The 25,736-nt window shown below is 43.8% G+C and overlaps 1 protein-coding gene across 1 annotated transcript; it reads left to right on the top strand.

The window, feature by feature from the left end:
* The first annotated feature begins 1,251 nt into the window (after positions 1 to 1,251).
* Positions 1,252 to 25,491, top strand: LOC137346212 (zinc-binding protein A33-like). The gene is made up of 6 exons (XM_068009634.1): positions 1,252 to 1,673; positions 10,421 to 10,516; positions 10,609 to 10,842; positions 15,923 to 15,945; positions 16,043 to 16,158; positions 18,354 to 25,491. Exons 1-6 carry the CDS (start codon positions 1,266 to 1,268, stop codon positions 18,902 to 18,904), a joined length of 1,428 nt encoding a protein of 475 aa, XP_067865735.1. The 5' UTR covers positions 1,252 to 1,265; the 3' UTR covers positions 18,905 to 25,491.
* The last annotated feature ends 245 nt before the right edge of the window (positions 25,492 to 25,736 follow it).

The raw sequence follows: 25,736 nt of genomic DNA, 5'->3' as shown, positions 1-25,736 counted from the left end.
CTCCGGGGATAGAGCCGGGGAACGGATGATAAGAGGGTTTTTGGGGATTTGATTGTTTGAGGTCTGTACGAGAGCTGTTGTAGCGCGGCGATGCCGGAGCACCTTCAGTTACACTGAGAATCAGCACAAGAATGTTTTTCCTGCAGTTTGGAAGTTACCTTCCAGCCCACCCGATGCTTCCTCCTCCCTGGCAATTCACCAAGACCCCTCCAGGTCTGCCCGGCTCTCACTCTCAAATTGTCAGAAAGTGAAATATGATCAGAACTGTCTCCCAATCGAAAAACCCGCACTGAAAATGTTGAACAACATAACGTCATATCTGCTCGAAATTTATATTTCTTTTGGGCCTCCTAATCTCGAGAGACAATGGATACGCGCCTGGAGGTGGTCAGTGGTTTGTGAAGCAGCGCCTGGAGTGGCTATAAAGGCCAATTCTGGAGTGACAGGCTCTTCCACAGGTGCTGCAGAGAAATTTGTTTGTTGGGGCTGTTGCACAGTTGGCTCTCCCCTTGCGCCTCTGTCTTTTTTCCTGCCAACTACTAAGTCTCTTCGACTCGCCACAATTTAGCCCTGTCTTTATGGCTGCCCGCCAGCTCTGGCGAATGCTGGCAACTGACTCCCACGACTTGTGATCAATGTCACACGATTTCATGTCGCGTTTGCAGACGTCTTTATAACGGAGACATGGACGGCCGATGGGTCTGATACCAGTGGCGAGCTCGCTGTCCAATGTGTCTTTGGGGATCCTGCCATCTTCCATGCGGCTCACATGGCTATATATTAGTATATTTTGTCACAATTATAAATAAATTATAAAATAATTTCAAAGTGTGAAGGATAGTGCAATTAAATATTTTAACCAATCCACAATAATTGTCACAAATAGTTTCTGACATATTCACTCTGCTGGAAAACATTTGAGATCAGAGCAATTATTTCAGCACTTTTGGAGCGTGTTTCCTGGCTCCAGACAACATTAAACTGATACACGGAGTAAATCGGTTTGTTTAATGCAGTCCTTCACTGAACATAAAGTAAACACACGGGGTTCCCGGAACAAGAGCTTTTACAGAAAACCTACAAAAATACCTGGTTCAGAAATATTGTCCTGTAGTGACACCTATTGATGGAATCCAGCTGGAGTTTAAAGGAGGGAGTGAATTCCCTGAGTATTGCAGTTTTCCTGATTGGGAAATCAATGTGTTCGGGAACACACGGGCAGCGAAACTGAAAGCGGTTTGAATCAGGAAGTGCTGAGTGTGAACATGACTTCCAGACAGCAGCCCGAGAGTTGGACCGAGGAGGTAACTTGTCCCATTTGTCTTGATTTCTTCACCGATCCGGTTTCACTGGATTGTGGACACAACTTCTGCCGTTCCTGTATCACACGGTATTGGGAAAAGGAGAGAAACTCCTGCCCGGAATGTAGAGAGGAATTTCCGGAAAGAAACCTCAAGGTTAACCGGGCCTTAGCGAGTCTGGCGGAGAAAGCTCGGGAATTAAACCTGAATCCGAAAGAGAAGGAAAGTAAACTTCAGTGTGAGGAACATCAGGAAGAACTGAAGCTGTTTTGTGAAACTGACAAGAAACTGATCTGTTACACTTGTAGAGATGCGCGGGAACACAAATCTCACAACTTCATACCGATTAAAGAAGCTGTTGAAATCTACAAGGTAAAGTGGAACAGATTTTATCACCTGATTATTTTAACGAATTTGCATAATTTACAACGACACCAAGTTATTTTAATATAGCGCCTTTAATATAATAAAACGTCCCAAGGCGCTTCGGACTTGAGGTTGTTTTCGTTGGAGAGAAGGAGGAGGAGAGGTGACTTAATAGAGACATATAAGATAATCAGAGGGTGGATAGTGAGAGTCTTTTTCCTCGGATGGTGATGGCAAACACGAGGGGACATAGTTTTAAGTTGAGGGGTGATAGATATAGGACAGATGTCAGAGGTAGTTTCTTTACTCAGAGAGTAGTAGGGGCGTGGAACGCCCTGCCTGCAGCTGTAGTTGACTCGCCAACTTTAAGGGCATTTAAGTGGTCATTGGATAGACATATGGATGAAAATGGAATAGTGTTGGTCAGATGGTTTCACAGGTCGGCGCAACATCGAGGGCCGAAGGGCCTGTACGGCGCTGTAATGTTCTAATTCTAAAAAAAAAGCCTGTATAAATCAAAATTAGACACAGAGCCAGGTCAGAGGACAGTCCGGGAGATGCTGGAAAGCTTGGTCAGAGATAGATTTTAAGGAGGATATTCAAGGAGGAAAGCCAGATCGAGTGTCAGAGAGATTCAGAGAGGGAATTACAGAGCTTCTGATGAAGGGTCACTAACCCGAAACATTAACTCTGCTTCTGTCTCCACAGATGCTGCCAGACCTGCTGAGTATTTTTAGCATTTCTTGTTTTTATTTCCGATTTCCAGCATCTGCAGTATTTTGCTTTTATTACAGAGCTCGGGGCCTCGGTAACCAAGGCGCCTCTACCAATGGTTTATCAATTCAAATTGGGAATGCTCTGTCAGACAGAATTGGAGGAACACAGATGTATCAGAGGGTTGTGTTGCTGGAGGGGATTACAGAGATAGGGAGAGGTGAGGCCGTGGAGAGAATAGAAAACAAGGATGTGAATTTTAAAATCAAGGACCAACATGTGTCAGTGAACATAGACATTGGAATTCTACAGGCTGTCAGAGTCACTGAACCCTTTAACCCCTTCATTCTCAAATTTGAAATGATTGGTGACAGTGGTGATATATTCAGTATAATTAAGACTGGACATAAGCTAATGTCTGAGCAGTAGAATCAAAGCACAACAGCATTACTATTACACCCTGGGTAGAAGTGTGATCTCCATGTGACTAATGCATTGGAGACAATTCAGAGGAGATTTCCTAGATTGATACGTGGAACGAGCAGGCTGTCTTATGAGGAAAGGTTGGACAGACTGGGCTTGTTCCACTGGAGTTTAGAAGAGTGAGGGGAGACTTGATTGAAGTTTATAAGATCCTGAACGGTGTTGACAAGGTGAATGTGGAAATGATGTTTCCGCTTGTGGTGGAGTCCAGAAATAGGGAGCACTGATTTAAAATTAGGGGTCACCCTTTTAGGACAGAGATGAGGAGAAATATTTTCTCTGAGGGTTGTGAGACCTTGGAACTCTCTGCCTCAGAAGGTGGTGGAGGCAGGGTCATTGAATATTTTGAAGGTGGAGTTGATAGGTTGTTCTTAGACCAGGGAATCAAAGGTTATCGGGGGTAGATAGGAATGCAGAATTCAAGACACAAACAGATCAGCCATGATCTTATTGAATGGCAGAGCTGGCTAGAAGGGCCGAATGGCCTACTTCTGCCCCTAATTTGTATGTTTGTTCGGATGCATCCAACGGTCATGCCCTAGTGCCAGCACATCAGTCAATGTGCCGTGTACACTGCTGGTTCCTCCACCATTCCATAAGTGTTCATCTGCGGGATGGTCCCAAACCTCCTTTGGCCAAATACTTCAAACCTTAAGTGTTTAGATCATCCTTTTGTGAGGCAAAGCCTATGGAGACAGAATTGATCTGGTTCACTAATGTTCTTTAGGGAAGGAAATCTGCTGTTCCTCACTGGTCTGGCCTACATGTGACTCCACATCTCTGGCAATGTGGTCGACTCGTAAATGCCCTCTGAAATGGCCACTGAGTTGTACCAACCCACTTAGGAAAAATCTAAAAGGAATGAAACCGGACAGAGAGCCTGGCATAGACCAAAGTACCATAAATGACAGTGGCAAACCCAGCCCTATGGACCCTGCAAAGTCCTCTTTACTAACGTCTGGGGGTTTGTGCCTAACTTGGGAGAGCTGTGCTACAGACTAGTGATGTAACAGGCTTACATAGTCATTCTCACAGAATCATACCTTAAAATGTCCTGGCCACCAGCATCAGCATCCCTGGGTATGTCTGTTCCCACCGACAGGACAGACCCAGCAGAAGTGGCAGAACAGTGGTATACGGTTGGGAGGGAGTTGCCCTGGGAGTCCTCAACATTGACTCCGGACCCCATGAAGTCTCATGGCATCAGGTCAAACATGGGCACAGAAACCTCCTGCTGATTATCATCCACCGCCTTCCCTCAGCTGATGAATCAGTACTCCATAGAACCATAGAAAAATTTCAGTACAGAAGGAGGCCATTCAGCCCTTCATGTCTGTGCCAGCCAAAAACTAGCCACTCAATCTAATTCCACCTTCCAGCACCTGGTCCATAGCCTTGCAGGTTACAGCACTTCAGGTGCGTGTCCATGTACGTTTTAAAAGAATTGAGGGTTTCTGCCTCCACCACCATTCCTGGCAGTGAATTCCAGACACCCATCACTACTCCATTTTGAACACGACTTTGAAGAAGCACTGACGAGGCAAATGGATAGAATGTACTCTGGGTGGGGGACTTCAATGTCCATCACCAAGAGTGACTCGGTAGCATTATTACTCACCGAGCTAGACTTGTCCTAAAGGACATATCTGCTAGACTGAGTATGTAGCAGGTGGTGAGGGAGACAACAAGAGAGAAAAACATACTGACCTTGTCCTCACCAATATACCTATGGCAGATGCATCTGTCCATGACAGTATTGGTAGGAGTGACCACCTCACAGTCTGTGGAGACCAAGTTCTGTCTCCACATTGAAGATACCCTCCATCGTATTGTGTGGCACTACCGTGCTCAATGGCATAGATTTCAAACAGATCGAGCAACTCAAATCTGGGCAGCCATGAGGTGCTGTGGCCCATCAGCAGCAGCAGAATTGTATTCAACCACAATCTGCAACCTCATGGCCTGACATATCTCCCACTCTATCATCACCATCAAGCTGGGGGATCAACCCTGGTTCTATGAGGAGTGTAGGAGTGCATACCAGGGTCAGCACTAGGTATACCTAAAATGAGGTGTCAACCTGGTGAAGCTACAACACAGGACTACATGCATGCCAAATAGTGGAAGCAGCATGTAATAGACAGAACTAAGTGATCCCAGAGCCAACAGATCAAATACAAGCTCTGCAGTCCTGCCTCATCCAGCCATAAATGGTGGTGGACAATTAAACAACTAACAGGAGGAGGAGGCTCCACAAATATCGTCATCCTCAAAGATGGGGGAGCCCAGCACATCAATGCAAAAGACAAGGCTGAAACATTTGTAACCAACTTTAGCCAGAAGTGCTGAGTTGATGATCCATCTCGGCCTCCTCCTGAAGTCCCCAGCATCACAGATGCCAGTCTTCAACCAATTCGATTCACTCCGCATGATATCAAGAAATGACTGAAGGCATTGGATGCCGCAAAGGCTATGGGCCCTGACAATATTCCGGCAATAGTACTGAAGATCTGTGCTCCAGAACTTGCCGCCCAAGAGCCAAGCTGATCCAGTATAGTTACAACACTGGCAGCTACCTGGCAATGTGGAAAAGTGCCCAGGTAAATTCTATACACAAAAAGCAGGACAAATCTAATGCAGCCAATTCCCGCCCCACCAGTCTGTCTCATCAATAAAGTGACGGAAGGTGTCGTTGACAGTGCTATCAAGCAGCATTTGCTTAGCAATAACCCGCTCAGTGACGCTCAGTTTGGGTTCCACCAGGGCTACTCAGCTTCTGACTGCATTATAGCCTTGGTCCAAACATGGACAAAAGAGCTGAAGACAAGAGGTGAGGTGAAAAATGACTGTCTTTGACATCAAGGCAGTATTTGACTGAGTATGGCATCAAGGAGCCCTTGCAAATCTGGAGACAATAGGAATCGGGCAAAAACTCCATGCTGGTTGGAGTCATACCGAGCACAAAGGAAGATGGTTGTGGTTGTTGGAGGTGCCCTAGTACCAGCACATCAGTCAATGTGCCATGTACATTCATGCCATGCAAGTGCCAGGCAATGACCGTCTCCAACAACAGATAATCTCACCATCTCCCTTTGATATTCAATGGCATTACAATCACTGAATACCCCAATATGAACATCCTGGGGAGTACCATTGATGAGAAACTGTACTGGAGTAGCCACATAAATACCATGGCTACAAGAGCAGGTCAGAGGCACCCCACCTACAAACATTCACTCCCTCCACCAACGACTGACACACTGTGGCAGCAGTGTGTAGGATCTACAAGATGCTTTACAGCAACGTGCCAATGCTCCTTAAACAGCACCTTCCAAACCCGTGACCTCTACCACCTTAAAGGACAAGGGCAGCAGATGTGTGGGAACACCACCACCAGCAAGTTCCTCTGCAAGTCACACACCATCCTGACTTGGAACTATATCACCATTCCTTCACTGTCACTGGGTCAAAATCCTGGAACTCCCTTCCTAACAGCTCTGTGGGTGCACCTAACCCACATGGGCAGCAGCGGTTCAAGAGTGCAGCTCACCACCAAGTTCTCAAGGGCAGTTAGGGATGGGCAATAAATGCTGGCTGAGCTGACGCCCACATTCCACGAATGAATAAAAAAATGTTTTGCAATGTCCTGTAAATATTACCGGAGAATGGTAAGAGTCATGTGGCACCTCATGTTCAGTATTAAATGATAGAAGGATAATAGAAAGGTTATGGCACAGAACGAGGCCACTTGGTCCATCGTGTCTGCCCCAGCTGAAAAACAAGCCCCATCCTAATCTTATTTTCCAGCATTTGGTCTGTAGCCCTGTAGGTTACGGCACTTGAGGTGCATGTCCAGAAACCTTTTAAATGAGTTGAGGGTTTCTGCCTATATGATCCTTTCAGGCAGTGAGTTCCAGACCCCCAGCACCAGCTGAGAGAAAAAATGTTTCCTCATCTCCCATCTAATCTTTCTATCAATCACTTTAAATCTGTGCCCTATAGTCACTGACCTCTCCACTAAGGTAAATAGGCCCTTCACATCCACTCTATCCAGGCCCCTCACAATTTTGTACACTTTAACCAAATCTCACCTCAGCCTTCTCTATTCCAAGGAAAACAATTCCAAACTTTCTAATCTTTCCTCATAGCTGCATTTTTCCAGTCCTGGCAACATCCTTGTAAATCTCCTTTGTACCCTCTCTCGTGCAATTACATCCTTTCTGTAACGAGGTGACCAGAACTGCACACAGTACTCAAGTTGTGGCCGAACCAATCATTTATACAGTTCCAGCATAACCTCCCTGCTCAGATATTATATACCACGGCTAATAAAGGAAAGGATTCCATGTGGCTTCTTAACCACTTATCGACCTGTCCTGCTACCCTCAGGGATCTGTGGACATTCACTCCAACATCCCTCACTTCCTGTAAACCTCTCAGCATTCTTCCAGTAATTGTGTATTCCTTTGCCTCATTTAACCTCCCAAAATGCATCACATCACATTTTTCTGGGTTGAATTTCATTTGCCACATTTCTGTTTACCTGACCGGTCCATCAATGTCTTCCTGCAGCCTACAGCTATCCTCCTCGCTATCTACCACTGGGGCAATTTTTGTGCCATCTGCAAACTTCTTGATCATGCTCCCTACATTTACATCCAAATTGTTAATATATACCGCAAAATCAGGGAACCTAGTACCGAGCCCCGTGGAACACCACTGGAAACGGCCCTCCAGTCAGAAAAAAAGTCCGTCAACAATTACCCTTTGTTTCCTGCCACTGAGCAAGTTTTGTATACATCTTGCTACAGTTCTTTGGAACCCATGGGCTTTTATTTTTTTTCAGACATGTGGAACCTTGTCAAAAGCCTTGCTAAAATCCATATAGACAACATCAACTGCACTACCCTCATCACCCTTCCTTGTTACTACTTCAAAAAATTCAATCATATTAGTCAGACAAGATCTTCGCTTATCAAATCCATTAATCATTGATTAATGTCACTTCTAAGTGACAGTTTATCCTGTCTCTCAGAATTGATTCCAATAATTTGTCCACTACTAAGGTTAGACTGACTGTCCTGTAATTATTCGATCAATCCCTCGCTCCCTTTTTAAACAAAAGTACATTAGCAGTCCTCCCATCCTCCAGCAACACACCTGTATCTAGTGAGGACTAGAAAATGATAGACAGACTTTCCGTTATTTCCTCCCTGGCTTCCTTTCGCAAGCTGGGGTGCATTTCATCTGGCCCTGGTGATTTATCCACTTTCAATGATGCTAATTCCATTAATACTTCCTCTCTCCCTATGTTGATCACATCCAATACTTCACAGCCCTCTTTAACTACAATATCTGCATCACCCCCTCTTTTGTGAAGACCGATACTAAGTATTCATGAAGAACCATACCTACATCTTTCACCCCTAAACATAGGTTACCTTTTTGGTCTTTTATGGGACCTACTCTCTCATTAGTTATCCTCTTACTCTTAATGTATTGATAAAACATCTTTGGGTTCACCTTATTTTTGCTTGCCAATACTCTTTCATGCCATTTCTTAGCTTTCATAATTTCCTTTTTGATTTCAGCCCTCCACTTTCTATACTCCTCTCGGCTTTCTGTAGTATTGTGTTCTCCATGCCAGACACAAGCTCTCCTTTTCTGCCTTATCTTATGCTGCAGGCTCCTTGACATCCATGGGGCTCTAGATTTGGCCGTCCCTCCCTTTATTTTTCCTTCTTTTCTTTTTCCTTTTTAAAAATTTTTTAGTGCATGTTATGACCAGGTGGGAAAGAGGTGTACGGGTTCCCTTTCAACCTTCACCTGGTCTTACTGTAACAGGGTTTAATTTTAAACATACCGTTTTTTTTCGCTCCTCCTTCGTGAATCCTTATTCACCACTTTCAAATGATAAGGCAAAGAAACCAGCACACCAGGCTTTCTCTGGTTTCAAGAAGAAAAGTGCAATTTTATTAAACTTAAACCGTAATTCGGTTAACGCCTATGGATACATGACGTGCCCACGCTAGCATGCACACGCGATACACACATGCAAATAGGGACAGAAAAGAGCAGACGCAAAATAAACTGAAAACTTCAGAGGCAATCTCTGAAGGGGGTTTCTTACTGTGCTTTGAGCTTGCTGTGTAGACTTGATTATAGGTAGTCTTGCTTTTCATTGGGGCCCAGTAGTCTTCTTAAACCGTGTTCAGTGTTGGAGCCTTTCCTCTCTTGGGGTTCATGTGTCTTCAGCGGGTTTTGGAGTTCCATGAGAAAGAGATGGGAGCAGGCAGAAGAGAGGTCTTCTCAGTCCAGGAGCAAACAGCTTTCCGAGTTCAAATTCTCTGTGGCAAGTTCAAAAAAACCTGCTACAGCCAGTTAGTCATGTGAGCAGCTGGCCTAACCAGTCCTGGTCCCTGTGAATTGTCTTGGCCTAGCAGACCTTGGAATGTCTCCTCTACACACAATATCTGGTGATCAAAGGTTCATTGTGGGATAAATTGGTGCAGGGAATAGCCTCTTTGTCCTTTCGAAGTACAGTCTGTTAATATGCAAAAATGTCTTTCCATTCACGATCCATTGTTGGTTTTTTTCACAAGTTCTTTGTTTACTCCAGTAACAGTTTAAAAATCAATGTTCGTATAATAAAAATTAATATGCCTCATTCTTGGCAGGTGGGAACCTGCATGACAGTACATTTTATAAAATGTCCAATTTGAATTGTTTTGTCACGTATTTTTAAAATTTTTATAATAATGTATATTTTTGGAAAAAAACTCTCAAGGTGCAGCCACCAATGGTTTAGGAATTAAAATTCTCAATAGGCCAGAAATCGAGGAGTACAGATGTTCCAGGGATTACAGAGATGGGAGGGGTGAGGCCACGAGGGAATTGAAAACAGGATGCAAAATTTAAAATCAAGGCTTGCCTATGTGGGTCAGTGAGCATAAATTTTGGAAATCGAAGGGCTGTCAGAGTCAGTGAACCCCTTAACCCCTTCATTCTCAAGTTCCGAAATGATTCGAAGTAATACCCTTATTGGTGCCAGTGGTTATATATTATTCAGTATAATTAAGACTTGACACATGCTAATGTCTGAGGAGTCGTATCAAAGCACAACAGCATTACCATTATGACCCGGGTAGAAGCATGTTCTCCATGTGACTGCACCCAATGGCCATGCCCCAGCTAGTTCAGTCAATATGCCATGTACACCTTTGGCCCCTCCACCATCCCATCCTTCCACAAAGGTTTCTGTGGGATGGTCCCAAAATGAAGTGCTTAGATCTCCCTTCCTTATAGTCTTGCTCCACAGTAAAGCCTTTCAATATCGCAAAAGAGCAGCAAATCAGAGGCATTAGTTGCCAGTGTACTCCAGAGCAGAAGTGAGGTCTTGATGTCGAAAGAAGTCGAGGAATTTAAAGCCAAGTTTGAGAGAATTAGTTCTTGACTTTTTCCACATCTTTTCACAGCTCATAGATTTAAAAAAGCAGGAGATCAGAGACAGAAACAGAATCTATCCTTTTCATTCTGTGATTTTCTATCCCTCCCAGGATCAGCTGAAAACCTCTTTCAAATCTCTCACAGAGAAGAAATCGGTGTCTCAAGAAACTGAACTGAAACAGAAGCTGAAGATTTCTGAAGTTAGGGTAAGTTCTTCCTGTGCTGATTCTCTGGGATCTCAGTTAGTTTTGTTCCCTTTATCACGGTACATGATTATTTTTCACATTTCATTTGTTAGGAACAGTCGAGCAGTCTGCAAACCCACATCACATCCGAGTTCACGAAAATGCATCAGATTCTCACTGAGAAAGAGCAGTGTTTAATCAGAGATCTCAGGGAACAAGAGGAGAGGATTCTAGATACAATGGAGAAAAACCTTCGAGAAATTCAAGAGAATTTAAATTCTATTGAGGAGGAGCTTTCAAAGTTGCAGAAACAGATGGAACAACAAGACAGGCTGATATTTCTGAAGGTGAGGATTATATTGTGATTCAGTTACAAAATAACCAATAACAATGCTGAAAAAGAACCAGAGAATCCTAGAATGGTTACCGTATGGAAAGATGCCATTCGGCCAGCTGTGTTTGTGCTGGCTCTCTGCAACAGCAGCTCAGCTAGTCCCATTCCCTCGCTTTTTCCCCGCAGTCCCACAATTGTTTTCTATTCAAATATCGAATTCCATTTTGAAAGCCATGATTCAACCCATCTCTACCACACATTCAGGCAGTGCATTCTAGATCCTAACCACTCACTGCATGGGAAGGTTTTGCCTCAAGTCTCCTTTGGTTCTTTTGCCAATCAAGTTAAATCAGTGTCCTTTGGTTCCCGACCCTTTTGCCACTGAGAACAGTTTCTCTCAATCTCCTCTGTTTAGACCCCTCATGATTTTGAACACCTCAAGCACATCTCCTCTCAAATTTCCCTTGCCAAAGGAGAACAGCCCCAGCTTCTTCAATCTATCCCTGTGACTGAAATCCCTCATCTCTGGAAATATTCTCCTAAATCTTTTCTGCACGATCTAGAATGGCTTCACTTCCTTCCTAAAGTGCAGTGCCCAGCATGGACACAATGTTCTTGTTGAGGTCAAACCAGCATTTTACCAAGGCTCACCATAACCTCCTTGCTTTTGTACTCTATGCCTCTACTTATAAAACCCAAGATCCCATATGACTTAGTAACCACTGTCGTGCAGGGCTCCACCTGCCAAGAATGAGGCATATTAATTTTGCCACATGTAGGTTGATTTTTAAAATGTTCCTGGAGTAAAGAAAGAACTTGTTATTTTAAAGAAAACACCAGATCCTTGACTGGAAAGACATTTGTATATTTACAGACAGTGCTTAAAAGGGACAAAAGTCCATTCCCTGACACATTCAATTCACAATGGACTTTTGATTACCAGCCATTGAAGGTGGAGGAGCTAGCATTCCAGGTTGACTGCTAAGATGGCCGAATACACAAACGGACGTGGTCACACTAGCTAGTCACATGACTAACCTGCTGGGCCACCTGAGTTTTTTAAAATTTGAACTTGCCACAGAGTTTTGAACTGGCAGAAAGCTGGACTGAAAAGACCTCTCCTGGCTGGCTAGCCGCAGCTTCTCCTGCCTGCTTCTATCTCTTTCTCATGGAACTGAAACCTACTGAAGATACATGAACCACCAAGAGAGAAATGTCTCCGACAGTGAACAAGGTTTAAGAAGAATACTGGGCCCTAACGAAAGGCAAGATCAACCGACAAAAGGACTGTACAGTGAGCTCGAAGCACAGTAACAAAAAAAAACCCTCCTCAGAGATTGCCTTTATCTTTTCTTTTGTTCTTTTCTGTCTCTATTTGCATGTGCGTATTGCGTATGCATGCTAGCCTGGAGTGCGGCGTGTATCCATAGCTGTTAACCGAATTAGAGTTTGTAGTTTAAGTTGAGGAAATGTCATCTTCTTTAAACCTAAGAAAGCCTGTTTGTGCTCATTTCTTTGCCTTATAATTGGAAAGCAGTGAACAAGGATTCACCAAAAGGGGAGCTCAAAACACAGTGTGTTTATAAATTAAACCCTGTTACAGTATTACCAGGTGAAGGCTGAGAGGGACCCCTGGACACCTTTCTCATCTGGTTGTAACACCGTTTTCTCAATCTGTCCTGCCACCTTCATTGACTTGTGCACATATCTCCCCCGCAACCCCCTCCCCACACCCCAGGTCCCTCTGCTCCTGCACTCACTTTGGAATTATTTTCACCGTTTTATGTTGCTTCTCTTTGTTCCTCCTTCCAAAACTTAAAACTTCATACTTCTCTGCATTAAATTTCATCTGTCATGTGTTTGCCCATTCCACAAGTCTGTCTCAGTCCTCTTGAAGTCTATCATATTGCTTCTCAGAGTTCACAATTATTTCAAGTTTTGTTTTCATCTGCAAATTTTGAAACTGTGCCCTGCACACCCAAGTGATGATCATCAATATAGATCAAGAAAAGCTGTGGTCCTAATACTGATCCCAGGCAAACCCAACTATGTGTTTGCCTCCAGATGGAAAACTGCCATTCACCACTATTCTCTGTTTCCTGTCACTCAGCCAATTTCATATCCAACTTCTTAGCCCTTTTATTTCATGGGCCTTAACTTTGCTCTTATGCCTGTTATGTGGCCCTTTATTTTTTTATTTAATTTAGAGATACAGCACTGAAACAGGCCCTTCAGCCCACTGAGTCTGTGCCAACCATCAACCACCCATTTATACTAATCCTACACTAATCCCATATTCCGAACCCATCCCCACCTTCCCTCAATTCTCCTACCACCTACCTATTCTCGGAGCAATTTATAATGGCCAATTTACCTATCAACCTGCAAGTCTTTGGCTGTGGGAGGAAACCAGAGTAGCCGACGAAAACGCCACGCGGTTACGGGGAGAACTTGCAAACTCCGCACAGGCAGTACCCAGAATTGGACCTGGGTCGCTGGAGCTGTGAGGCTGCGGTGCGAACCACTGCACCACTGTGCTGCCTTTTGGAAGTCCATGCAAACCGCATCAACCACAATAGCCTCATCAACCCTTTATGTTGTCTCATCAAAAAAACTCAAGCAAGTTAGTTAAACACCATTTGCCTTTAACAAATCCATGCTAGCCTATCTTAATTCATTTACATTACTCCAATGGATACAGCATTTGCTGAAAAATGCAAGTTGATTGGTTCGTATATTCTGGGACGGATCTGCCATTGTGACTGAACTAATTGGCTCCCGCACTGTCTGAACAATTACATGAATGAGTTGGCATATAGCGTCAGAGAGTCATTGCAAACAGAGGGAGGCCATTCGACCCATCAAGTCCATGTCGTCTCTCAGTCCCATTCTCCTGTTGCACTCCCGTAGCCCTGCAAGTTTACTTCCATAAAATGCACATCCAATTTCCTTTTGAAATCATTCATCATCTCTGCCTCCACCACCCTCGTCGGCAGCGAGTTCCAGGTCATTAATATTTGCCGCAGAAAGAAGGTTCTTCCTCACATCCCCTCCATATCTCCTGCCCAAAACCTTAAATCTGTATCTCCGAATCCTTGTAACATCAACTAATAGAAACAGCTTTTCTTTGTCCACTTTATCTAAACCTGACATAATCTTGTACACCTCTACCAAATCTCCTCACAATCTTCTTCGCTCCAAGGAGAACACCAGTTTCTCCAACCTAACCTTGCAGCTAAAATCCCTCATCCCTGAAACCATTCTGCTAAATCTCCTCTGCACCCTGTCAAGGACCCTCACATCCATCCTAAAGTGTGGTGACCAGAACTGGATACAGTTCTCTAGTTGTGGCCTAACCAGAGCTGTATAAAGGTTCAGCATAACTTCCCTGCTTTTGCACCAACTACCCTTATTTATGAAGCCCAAGATCCCATATGTTTTGCTCACTACTCTGTCAGTATGTCCTGCCACCTTCCCAGATCTATGCACATGAACACCCAGTTCTCTCTATCCCTGCGCACTCTTTAGATCTGTTTCATTAAGTCTATATTGCCTCTCTCTTTCCCTTCTGCCAAAATGCATCACCTCACACTTCTCAGTATTAAATTTCATCTGCCACTTGTCTTCCAATTCTGCTAGCTTATCTACTTCCTGTTGCAGTCGCTTGGTATCATCCTCACTGTCTGCCACATCTCCAAGTCTGGTATCATCTACAAAAACAGCAAAACTATCTACCATCCTCCAGTCTTTAAGCCATTTTTTTAATCCAAGCTGACACTGACAATCCTATTCCATAAGCCTCAAATTTGTTAACCAGCATTTTATGTGGTACCGTGTCAAACATTTCTTAAAATCCATGCAGACAATATTCACTGCACTCTCTTCATCAAAATTCTCTGTTACTTCATAAAAAAAATCAATTAGATTAGTCAAGCACAACAACTCTCCCCATTTTGGCACAAGCTCCCAGATGTTAGACAGGAGGACTTTGTAGGGTCGACAGGGCTTGTTTTGCCAATGTCGGTTCTGGTACCAAGGTCAATGTCAGGTGTTCCATCTGGTTTTATTCCTTTTCAACCTTTGTGTAGTGGGTTTTGTACTATTGAATGGCCTGCTAGGTTATTTTAGAGGGTCATTAAGAGTCAACCATATTCCTATGGGTCTGGAGCCACACGTTGGCCAGACTAGGTACAGAAGGTACCTTTCCTTCCCTAAAGGACATTACTGAACCAGATGGGCATTTATGACAATAGATGGTAGTTTTGTGGGCACTATGATTGAGACTAGCTTTTAATTCCAGATTTCTTCAAAACTATTTAATGTATTAGTTAATTGAATTTAAATTCCACCAGGTGCCATGCTGCGATTTGAACCTGTGTCCCCAGAGTATTAGCCTGGGTCTCTGGATCACCTATCTGGACCACCAACCACCATTGTCTCCACAAGCGACCTCTCCTTTTATGCTCCTCCACCTCTCCCGGGCCTCTCCTTTTACGTCGTTCCACTCTTCCATCAGCCTCCACTTTTTTGCTGCTCCACTCCCCTCATTCATGTACTCACTTCCTCTCTTGTACTTGATACATAGTACATTATGTGAGCAAGTAGCTGTATCTGGTATGGTGGGCGAGAGAGTCACTGTGTCTCTGAGTGAGACTGATGCGAATTTCCAGAAGCGGACAACATAAATCACATTTTTCATCTGCATCCTCTCTCTATCAGAGGCTTTTTAATAAGGTTTAATGAAATTTCTGAAATCTGGTTTTCAAACATATCCTCTTTCTATCTGAGTGATTACTATCTGTGTGACAATCCGATTCACAGTCAGGGAGAATTTTCAAAGTTAACTAGTCACAGCAGCAGTGAATGGCAGTGAAATAACACACACAGATGAAGTGTTTTACTGAAATGTAACAGCACAGATTAACCCTATTGAGTGCTGAATGTCTACACGTTTCTTACCTGTCAAAATAATTATTGAATTCAATGTGAATTCTGAATTCTCAGCAACTTGTAATAATGTGAGTCTAATTTCTGCTGTCTGGATATAAATGGTCAGTCTCCGTCAACTCAGATTTGTGTTTTATTTATTTCAGGAGGAAACGTGTCAGAGGAGGAGGTAGGACAAGATATTTACTGAAGTCTGCATAATTTCATAAACAATTCAGCAATGTGTCGATGGTCAATCTATAACATCTGCTGTTTAATATTTACAGGACCAGTGAGGAATATTATAAACTATCATTAGCAGATGACAAGTTGTCAATCGGATATTTCAATGGTCCTTTACAATACACAGCCTGGAGAGAAATGATAGACACCATTAACCCCGGTAAATCTCTTATATTCCTTTTTATGATCTAAACACCCAGATGTGAAGATCTTAAACCAGCTGCCAGTCCTCAGATTAAATGATGACTGATATCCTTGTCTGGTCTATCGATCAGGACCTTGGAGAATACTTTATAGTCAGCATTAAGAGGTGTCAATGGTGACCATGTGGGGATAATCTTACTGTGCATCGTCTCCAGTACATAGTTTACGAGATTCAGTTGGAGGGGAGAAAGCTCTGCGATTATGGATTCATAAAACTTGGTAGTGTGGGTGTCAATTCATGTGTCTTGTTCCAGATCAGAGATCACCGTCAGAGACTCGTGCACACAGTGACCATGTGAAATAGTTTTGATTTGATTTGATTTAGAGATACAGCACTGAAACAGGCCCTTCAGCCCACCGAGTCTGTGCCGACCATTAACCACCCTAATTAACCATACTAATCCTCCACTTATCCCATATTCCTACCACATCCTCACCTGTCCCTATATTCCCCCACCACCTACCGACACTAGGGCAATTTATAATGGCCAATTTACCTATCAACCTGCAAGTCTTTTGGCTGTGGGAGGAAACTCGAGCACCCGGAGGAAACCCAAGCAGACACAGGGAGAACTTGCAAACTCCACACAGGCAGTATCCAGAATTGAACCCGGGTCGCTGGAGCTGTGAGGCTGTGGTGCTAACCACTGCGCCACTGTGCTGCCCCGTTCTGTCATGTTATTTCCTCCTCAGAGTATATATTAGAAGATGAGCTTCACCCAGAAGGAGGCAGAAACTCTCAGTCATGTAAGAGAGCAGGTTTGAGGCTCTGACATCTGAATGGAGGATAATTGGTACAAATCCTATTTATCTCATATTCCAACAGTTGAGTTGGGAATGGCGATGCTGCTTCAAGAAGGAATATTCTATCCAGGAGTGTGTCTTGTGTAGGTTCAAGTAGAAGGTCTAATTCTTTCACATTACTGTCTGGGCTTGTCATACAACCTGTCGGCCCAGGGCACTACTTTGATCTCGGATTGCCCCGGCTGCTGGTCCTTGTGTCCTGTGTCCAGTGAGACCTGGTCCCGTTGTGAGTGAAGGAAACAATTTATGTCTCCACTCATGGTTCCAGTGTTGTCCACACATGGGGTAAGTGTGAGGAATATTCATGCTCGGAATCTTCAGTCCGGACATGGAGCTGAAGCATCACTATCGGTTCTGCTGTTTTTCAAATGTCATTCGATGGACCGAGCACCTTCTCCAGGAATGTCTATCTCCAGAGTAATGGGAAGGTTCTTGATGATTAGTGTGACTGTTCTCTGCTCTTGACTGAGGAGGAGGTGGTCAGCTTTTGTCCCACTCACTCACTCATAAACTTGCTGTGTTCTGAGGGGGGTGAGGAGAGTGTTCTGTAAAAATGTCTCTTCCACCTGTACTTTAATGAAGAACAGTTTGGTTTTGTCTGATTGTGTGTTAGAGTCTATTGAGATTTCTGGATATAATGATGTGGGTTTGCTGTGTCCAGGCTGCTTGTTTCATGTTGTGTCTCTGAATCTGGGGACTACCCGGTTCTTTCAGTGTTTGTTGTGATCCTGGTCAGGTTGTTAGACAGATTGAGTTGTGGTTGTATCCTCTTTGTCCATTTCTCTCATTCTCTTGCTTCCCCTTTACCATATTTTTCCCTCCTTGAATTCTTTAACTCTCTCTCTCTCTCTTTTCACCCTTTGGATCTCATTTCCTCCCTTCTTCTACCGAATCTCTTCTTCCTCCTTCTCTCCTGAGATTTTATTTTAATGTTAATTCCCCTCCTCCTCCTGGTTCTCTCTTCCCCTCTGCAGCAGATTCGCTTCTTTTGCTTGTTTTGGCCTGTTTCTCCTTCTCTCTTTCCTTCTAGTATCTGTCTGTGTCCAAGCGACACTGTAGCCTTTGGTGCTGATTCCTTGTGGATTTCTAAGTTTCCGGAGAGGTCACTCTGCAGATGCTGAGAACAGCAGGAGACTGGGGGGGGTCACAGAGTTCCTGATCGGGATCACAGAGTCAGAGTGATCCCAGGAGGGTAAACCCCCGGGTCAGAGCAGATACCAATAACACAACCTGGAGCCCTTTGAAAACACTGGCGTTCCCGGGAGGCCCCCGAATGGCGTCTTTTTTTGTTTATAAATAAATTATTCAAATTAAATCACTGACTGTGTTATTTTAATTTCCCCCCAGCTCCAGCCTCTCTGACTCTCGATGTGAACACAGCCCATCCCCAGCTCATCGTGTCTGAGGACCGGACCAGTGTGAGAGACGGAGCCAAACGGCAGCAGCTCCCTAATACCCCGGAGAGGTTTGATCGCGTTGTCTGTGTCCTGGGATCAGAGGGATTCACATCAGGGAGACATTACTGGGAAGTGGAGGTGGAGAACAAGACATGTTGGAGACTGGGAGTGGCCCGAGAATCTGTGAACAGGAAAGGGAGAATCGACCCGAGACCTGAGACCGGATACTGGATTGTGTGGCTGTTGCCTGACAGTGTTTATGTGGCCCTCTCATCCCCCTCTGACATCCTCCTCACCCTGAGTGTGAATCCCCGGAAGATCGGAGTGTTCCTGGACTATGAGGTCGGACAGGTGTCATTTTACAATGCGGACAACATGTCCCATCTCCACACTTTCACCCACACTTTCACTGAGAAACTCTTTCCATTCTTCAGCCCGGGTCTGAATGATGGCGGGAAAAACTCAGCACCGCTGAACATCTGTAGGGTGAAAGGTCACTAACAGGACCATCCCATAATTTCACACTATTTATCTGTCAGCTGTAAACTGCTGGGCGCCCGTCTCAGTCTCAGGTGGTGTGGATGGTTCAAATGTCACTTCAGGTCAGAGCGGGTCCATCCGAGTGACAATGTCTTGTTGATAGTTTTTGGATAATTTGTGCAGAGAAACAAACTCGTGGCAAGGTAATGGCATCAGGGAAGAACATGTTGTGAGGTGTGAGTAGTGGAGGAGACTCCAGTAGTGAGAGGAGCAGGGTGGATCTCTGTTACAAAAGGAGGACAGAAGTCGTGGCCGGGTGAAGAAAGTTAAGGAAAGATCCTCAGTTGTGATATTTTCTGAAATACAGCCTGTGCCATGTACTAGTGAAGAGGCAGAGGTGAATTAGGCAGATCACTGTGTGACTTGGAGTTTGGTCTAGGGAATCAGTGTTTCTATTCTTCAAATAGTGGGACATACAGAATCCTAGAATGATAAAGCACAGAAAGAGGCCATTCACCCCATCCTGTTTGTGCCAGCCCTTGGTAGAGCTATTCAATTAGTCCCAATACACTGCTCTTTACTCATAGCTCTGTAAATTTTCACTTGTAAGTCTTGCAAGAATTTGGAAGTTACTATTGAATCTGCTTCCACCGTTTCAGTCAGTTCATAGCAAATCACTCCGTGAATTTTCCTCCCTTCACATAGTCTGTGATTCTTTTGTCAATTACCTGAAACTTGTGTCCTCTGGTCACTGATCCTTAAACCACTGGAAATAATTTCCCAACATTGACTCTCTCAAAACTCTGCATGATTTTAAACAGCACTGTCAAAACTCCTCCTAATTTTCTCTGCTCCAAGGAGCACAAGCCCAGCTTCTCCAGGTTCCCGATATAACTGAAGTCCCGCTTCCCTTCGACCATTCCAGTAAATCTCTTCTGCACGTAATCTAATACCTTGACATCCTTCCTAAAGATTGGTGTCCAGTATTCCAGCTGAGGCCTAACCAATGTTTTATAAATGTTTAGCATGACTTCCTTACTTTTCTACTCTATGACTCTAGTAATAAAGTGAAGGATCCCATATGGTTTTTCAACAGCCTTCCCAACTTGTTCAAAGATACATCTCCAGGTCTCTCTGTTGCTGCAGACAGTTGAAAATTTGTAGCATTTAATTTGCATTCCCCTTCTCATTCTTACAACCAAAGTGCATCACTTCACACTTCTCTGTGTTAAATTTCATTTGTCATTTCACCAGTCTGTCCATGTCCTGTTGAAGTCTGTTACTATCTTTCCAATTGCTTTCAACAATTGGAGTTTTGGTTCATCTGTAAACTTTGAAATGATGCCCTGTGTACCTGTCACAGTCATTAATATATTTCAAAAACAGAAGTGGTTCTCGGACCAAGTTCCAGGGAACAACACTGTATGACATCCCTCCAGTCTGAAAACAACCATTCATCACTACTTTCAGCTTTGTGTCACTTAACCAATTTCATATCCACACTGCCATTGTCCCTTTGATCTGATGGGCTTTAATTTTGCTAACAGGTCATTTATGTGGTACATTATCAAACACTTTCTAAAAGTCCATATACACAAGATCAATCACAGTACCCTCATCAGCCCTTTCTATTACTTCATGAATGAACTAAATCAAGTTCGTAAAAATGATTTCCTTTAATAAATCCATGCTGATTTTCATTTATTAACCCATACTTTTCCCACTGACAATTAGGTTTGTGCCTGGTTGGTGTTTCTAAATGTTTCCCCACAACCACCTTTAGTCTGATTGGTCTCATTACCGAGCTGAGCCCTCTCCTTGATTTTGCACATTTACATTCCTCCAGTCCTCTGGCACCACCCCAATATCTAAGGAGGATTGGAAGATTGTGGCCAGAGCCCCTGCAGTTTCCACCCCTACCACCTTCAGTAAGATATATCCCAATCAGATTGCGTGCCTTTTATACTTTTGAGTACTGACAATTTTTATGTAGCTTTTTATTCTTCTTTTAATGCTATCCAACATCACCAGTACTTACTTCTTTACATTGACAGCATCCTATTCTCCAGTGAAGACAGATGCAAAGTAGATATGAACAGAAGAAATAGGAGCTGGAAGTGGCCATTTGGCCCTTTGAACCTGCTCCATCATTCAATTAGATCATGGCTAATCGTCTGACTCAACTCCACCTTCCTGCACCAGGCCAATATCCCTTAATTCTGAAACATCTATTGACCTCGAATATACTTAATGACTGAACTTCCACAGCTCCCTGGGATAAAGCCTGGCTTCCCGAGCCGAACCCGACTGTGTGTCACATTCAGGTTGGGTTGATGTTCTCAGTCCAGCATTCGGGCTCTGGTCGGGTTGGGTTGGACAGTGCAGCCTCCGGGAACAGGCTCACCCATGATTCCCCACAACTCCATCTGCAGGAATAGCCTGCTGCCAGAACAGATGAACAGGATCACCAGAGTCATAGAGAGATATATCACTGAAACAGGCCCTGCGGCCCACCGAGTCTGTGCTGACCAACAACCACCCATTTATACTAATCCTACATCAATCCCATATTCTCACCATTCTCCTACCACCTACCTACACTAGGGGCAATTTACAATGGCCAATTTACCTATCAACCTGCATGTCTTTGGCTGTGGGAGGAAACCAGAGCACTCAGTGGAAACCCACACAGTCACAGGGGGAACTTGCAAACTCTGCACAGGCAATACCCAGAACCGAACCCAGGTCGCTGGAGCTGTGAGGCTGTAGTGCTAACCACTGCGCCATTAGTACCACCATTTGGACAAGGTAGAGCACAATAACATGTTTGATATCCTTACATTTATTGCAATATTCGTGTCGGAACGGGCCGAGTCGGGCACGAAAAACATAAATGGACTCAGGCCCGGGTTAGGTTCGGGTTGGCTGTTTTCGGATCGGGCCGGGTCGTTTTAAATTATATACCCGAGCAGGCCTTTACCCTGGGGTACAGAATTCCAAAGATTCACAGCCTTTGAGTGAAGAAAATTCTCCTCATCCCAGTCCTAAATGATCGACCCCTTATTCTGAGACAGTGATCTCGTGGGCTAGATTCCCCAGCCAGGGCAATATTTTCTCAGAATCTACCCTGTCTCGCCTTTAAAGAATTTTAATTCTTTCCATTTGACCACCTCTCATTCTTCTAAACTCTAGAGAATATTTGCTTAATCAACTCACTCTCTCCTCAGAGTACAATCTCCTCATCTCAGCAGCCAGTCTAGTGAACATTTGTTGCACTCTTTAGGGCAAGTATGCCCTTCCTCAGGTGAGGAGATGAAAACTGCCCCTAGTACTCCAGGTGTGGCCTCACCAATGCCTGAAAAATTGTAGGATAACCTCTTTACTCTTGTTCTCCAACACTTTTGTAACAAAATCTAACATGCCATTTGCCTCCCTCATTGCTTCTATTTGCATGTTAGCTTTCTGTGATTTACGTAAAAGGACACCCAGATCCCTCTGAATGCAAACATTTCCTATTCTCTACTATTTTGCATTTTATTTTTCCTACCAAACTGTATAACTTCTTACTTCACCACATTGTCCTGCGTCTACCATGTTCTTGCCCCCTCACACAACCTATCTAGATCCCTCTTAGCCTCACTTACTTTCCCACCTCATGTTGTATCATCAGCAAATTTGGATACATTTCACTCACTCTCCTCATCTAATTGATTGATATAGATTGTAAATAGTTTCAGCCCAAGTACTGATCCTTGTGATACCGTGCTAGTAACAGCCCGCAAACTCAAAAATATCCTGTTTTTTCCCACAGTCTGTTTACTGCTCATTAACCAATCCTAAATCCATGAAAATCAGTTATCTCCAATCCCATGATTCCTCATTTTGTGTAATAACCATCTGTTTGGCACCTTATCAATGTTTTTTTGAAAATCCAAATACCCTCCATCCACTGCTCCCCCTTACCCATCTTCCTCATTACATCCCCAAAAAACTCCAACACATTTGTCAAACATTATTTCCCTTTCATAAATCCATATTGACTCTGCTTAATCATATTATAATTTTCTAAGTTTCCTGTTGCAATGTTCCTAATAATAGATTCGAGCATTTAGCCTAATACTGATGTTAGGTGAACTGGCCTGTAGTTCCCCGTTTTCTCACTTCCTCCTTTCTTAAATAGTGGGATTATGTTTGTTGCCTGACAATCCTTGGGATCTGTTCTAGAATCTGAAGACTTCAGGAAGATCAAAACCATATATCCAATATTTCTGCAGCTAATTCTTATAAATCACTAGGATTCAGATCGTCAGGTGAAGGGGATTTTTCTCGCTCTGTCCCATGAATTTTTCCAGATCATTTCTTTACTTACACGGATTTCTTTCAGTATCTCATTCTCACTAGACCATTGGTTCCCCGTTATTTCCAGAATGTTTTGTGTATCTTCTACCATGAAGACAGATACAAAAGTATTTGTTTAATGTCTCTGCCATTTTCATATTCCCTTTTATAATTTCACCTGTCTCTGCCTCCAAAGGGCCCATTTTACTTTCACTAATCTCTTCCCATACATATACACATGGAAACATTGAAAATCTGTTTTTCTGTCTCTTCCTACTCTCGTATTCTCTTTTGTCATTGTTTATGAATTTCTTGGTCCTCCATTTCTGAAGTCTAAAATCTTCCCAATCTTCAGATCTTTTTGGCAAGATTATACTATCCAGCTTGCTAGTTTCTCCGGAAAACAGAAATCCCTCATCCCTGGTAAAATTCTAGTAAATCTATCCTGCACCCTCTCTCAGGCCTCAGCATCCTTCCTGAAGTTTGGTGCCCAGAGCTGAACACAATATTCCAGCTGTTGTCCAACAATTGTTTGATACAGGTTAGGCACAACTTCCTTGCTTTTGTACTCTATGGGGGTATTTTATACCCGCCTCTGCCAAAATTAAACCCCAATTAAGGGCCTCATTCCACCACCATCGCAATTAGCCAATGGCGGGCAGCCCTGTCACCACACAGGAAGCACAGCAGAGAAAACCGTGGGGGCTGCTTCCCACCTCTGGGGGATTGGAGGGAAAGCAGAGGTTCACTTGTTAAACGATACTTAGTGCCTGAACGAGTGACCCTGCATCGGGAAGTGATTGCCCACAGAGTGCCACACCCCGCCCGTTCCAGCAACACTCCTCTCCCCACAACCCCCACTCAGTGAGACCCCTCCTGCCCAGATCTACCTGTGGCCTGGGACCAGCGCCACTCCTGGTCCTCCAGTTGGTACCCCTCTGGAAGCAGCCACGAACTCTGCATTGGCGCTGCCAGTGGAAGAGCCACTGACCTCTGATTCGCCGGCAGCTCTCCAAGGGCAATGGGGTCCTTGATCCTGTGGAAGGCCGGCTGTTGTCCTCTTCAGTGCCTGATTTTCACTAGAATCAGCAGGCCTTCCGGAGGACAGGCGATGCGGGGGTCTCAGCATCACCTTTACCAGATATCGAGACCCCCATTACCAGCATAAAATCCCTGTCTATATTTCTATTAATAAAGCCAAGGAGCCCATCTGTTTTTTTAACAGCCTTCTCAATTTGTCCTTCCCCTTTCAAAGATTTATATATATACACCCCCAGGACACTCTGCTCCTGCAGCCTCCTTTCAAATTGTAGCATTTAATTTGTTTTGCCTCTCCTTATTCCTCCACCCAAAATGAATCACTTCACACTAACCTGTGTGAAATTTCATCTGCAGTTTCACCAGTCTGTCTATGTCCCCCTGCAATCCGTTAATAACTTTACTGCTTTCTACATTTAATAGTTTCATGTCATCTGATCCAGTAAGATCTTGTGCAAATTGCAGAAATCCCTCTTCTTTTTGCTGTATTCACTGTTACTATCCCAGTCTTTATTAGGATAATTGGAAGTCCCTCACTACCATTAATTTATAGTTCTTGCATCCACCTGTAATGTGTCTGCAGATTTGTGCCTCTATCTCCTTGTCACTACATGGTGGTGTATTGTATGTATCCAGCTGCCAGGAATATTAAATTCCCAATCTTCCACTCCTTTGAGCGAGGTCTCTGTCATTGCCACTACAGCACAGTCCCATGATGGAAAGGCTTAAAATCATGAAATGATGGGAGAGAGTAGGAGAAGCAGAATGTTGCCAGTGGCTGAGCGGTGAAGAACAAAGGGCTTCGATCAAAGATTAAATGATTTAGAGCAGGTTAGAGGAGAAACCCTTTTCCACAGAGAGTCATGAGGCTGGAGAATTCACTTCCAGGGCCAGTGACTGAGGGAGAAACTATGTCAACATTCAAGCTTAGTTTGAAGAGAGAGATAAAGGAAGGTGTTGAAGGGATATGGGAAAAGGAGGGTTCAATGTGAATAGAATTATTTGTTTTGGTGGAGCGTGAATTCAGACATTGACTCGTTTTGTCAAAAGGCCTTTGTCCATGTTGTAATGTCTATGTTTTTATCTGTATACTCACTCAGACTCTGTACACTTGGAAACATGTTGTGCTCAGTGTGTGACCCAATACAAAAAAGGTGAAGTGTGTGAGGTGGTGAGAAATTCTGTTATTTGTGGTAATTTTCCTGTTATTCCTACCGATAGACAACTTCTTCCTTTCACAAAAAGCTGAGATGCAAATACATAATTAAAGTGGAGAGAAAGGTTAATGGTTCATTAACAATCCAGTGCAGTCATTTTGACAGAATGATACTGGGCCCACAACTTAGCATTGTATGCAATACTGCCTGTTTAACTCCACTTTCATTTATAATCTTCAATGATTTTACCTTTGAGGTAAATCTTGAGTGTGGAAATAAATAGAGTGAAATTGGCACTTCTGAGAGCAGTATAGATCAAT

This window comes from Heterodontus francisci, chromosome 29 (genome assembly GCF_036365525.1).
Source record: "Heterodontus francisci isolate sHetFra1 chromosome 29, sHetFra1.hap1, whole genome shotgun sequence".
Classification (NCBI taxonomy): domain Eukaryota; kingdom Metazoa; phylum Chordata; class Chondrichthyes; order Heterodontiformes; family Heterodontidae; genus Heterodontus; species Heterodontus francisci.
The sequence above is the reverse complement of the archived record's forward strand: the minus strand, read 5'-3'. Positions and strand labels throughout refer to the sequence as shown.